This window comes from Halyomorpha halys, unplaced genomic scaffold (genome assembly GCF_000696795.3).
Source record: "Halyomorpha halys isolate HHAL.00 unplaced genomic scaffold, Hhal_1.1 Scaffold464.1, whole genome shotgun sequence".
NCBI classification, from domain to species: Eukaryota; Metazoa; Arthropoda; class Insecta; order Hemiptera; family Pentatomidae; genus Halyomorpha; species Halyomorpha halys.
Genome location: NW_027108519.1, coordinates 101 through 1,917, shown reverse-complemented (window position 1 = coordinate 1,917; position 1,817 = coordinate 101). Strand labels below are relative to the sequence as shown.

Below are 1,817 nucleotides of genomic sequence, written 5' to 3'. Positions count from 1 at the left end.
CTAAAAAAATGCTACATTTGTCCATAATTTTCATATGGGCTCCAAGCCACATTGGCATTGTTGGTAACGAACTCGCAGACAAAGCTACCAGAGAGGCACTCACGCTCCCTGGCCGAGGCACCGCCGTTCTTACCCCATCAGAACTCAGTATACCCATTAAATTACAAATATTAGAAAGATGGAAGGGCATGAGAGATGAAAGTTCTTCGAGTAAATTAAAAGAAATCAAAAGATCAGTAAAACCATGGTCGAAATCCTGCCGTAACCGCCGCAGAGAGGAAGTTGCTCTAACCCGCTTGAGAATAGGTCATATTCTCCTCACGCACTCTCACTTGATCAAAAAACTCCCACCTCCAACGGGCAAATATTGTCAGTCCATTCTCACGATTAAACATATTTTTAAAGAATGTACTCACTATTTGCCAAAAATAAACAGGAAAGGACTGACCCCAAATTTATCAGAATCGGAAGCTAAAATTACATTAGTGTTTACATTTTTAAAAGCACATCGCCTTCTTTTTAAATTATAACTCCTCTTCGATTTTATTTATTATTTTTATTTTATTTACTATTAATTTTTAGCATGCCATAGGCGTTGATGACCAGATTTTTTTTACGCCTTTAAGCAACAATAAACAAACAAACAATATGGATAAACGTTTTCTCGTCCTGAGGTTTTTATATTGAGGTGTTTTTTTATTTTGTTAAAAGTAAACCGTGGTTTTTAAATTTATTTTTCATCAGGTTTTGATTATTTATTTTCTTAATATAATATCCAATGAGTTTAATCGGGTTCAGAACATTTTTTATAACTTTCAACATCAAAGTTAATCGTTGTATACCAAAATGATTTCCCACCCCTAATTGGGATTTGAACATCAAGATTCTCTCTTGATTCGCTCTTTTTTTTATTTTTGTAATCCCAGGAAACCACGTGAAGAATTGAAGAATTTTGACTACTCAATAATTTTTTCTTAGAAAATATAGCTTCTTAGTAGTAAGAAGTATAGTAACAAAGGTTTACTATATTAATAAAAGGTACATCTTAATTACTAATAACTAATACTTAGAACTTTTGTTACTATTTATAGCAGTATAAAACAGTTCTTACCTTAGCAGCAACAAGTTTGTTCAATGCATCTTCTAGGATTTTGCGAAGGAGCACATTTTGCTTCTTGTTGCCAAGAAACAATGAACGATTATTAAGACAAGACTCCAAAAGATCGTGGTCGGTTGCCGCTCTATTTAGATAAATTTGATTGTAAGCATCCTTTATTCTTTTTATTTTTTTCTGAAAAAGAAATTAAGTTTTCACTGTTATACACAATTTTTTAAATAATTTAAATTTTACAGTTAAACGTTTTGGCAGCAATACGTGTCGTTTTTATTTCATATTATTGACAAAAATATAAAATATTGTGACAGAACTGACCGTCAGAAGTGACACTTCTAGAAATGAAATTATGTAGTAAAATTTTATTAATAATAATGTTGAAAAATTCGTTATCATTTTATTTCTAGTGCTATCTTTACCGCTTTTCACCTCTCTGTCCCGGTGTAGCGTCAAGATACAATTTAGAATAATAGCTCATTGCAAAGAGGATGAAATGCTTAACATTTCTCTAACTTACAGAAAGCTAAAATTTTTAGTTTTTTAGATATTTTAATTTAAAGCCAACACACATTGAGCGTTACATGTCCCTCATCCCTCTCCCTCCAGTATTCAAAAAACATATCTATTCAAGTCATTGAATGAATTTTCACAATACCAAAAAAAAAAATTATATAGGAGTAAATTGATTTAGTGATGCAAGGAA

General features: G+C 31.6%; 1 protein-coding gene across 1 annotated transcript in view; it reads right to left on the bottom strand.

Moving 5' to 3' along the window:
- The window catches only part of LOC136795631 (outer dynein arm-docking complex subunit 4-like), a gene marked incomplete at its 5' end in the record, with an annotated part of 6,116 nt that extends 4,825 nt beyond the window's left edge, over positions 1-1,291 (bottom strand). The window contains one exon of the mRNA XM_067046837.1: positions 1,112-1,291. Within this exon, the coding sequence (XP_066902938.1) occupies positions 1,112-1,291 (180 nt within the window). The remainder of the gene's footprint in view (positions 1-1,111) is intronic.
- Between the last annotated feature and the right edge of the window lie 526 nt (positions 1,292-1,817).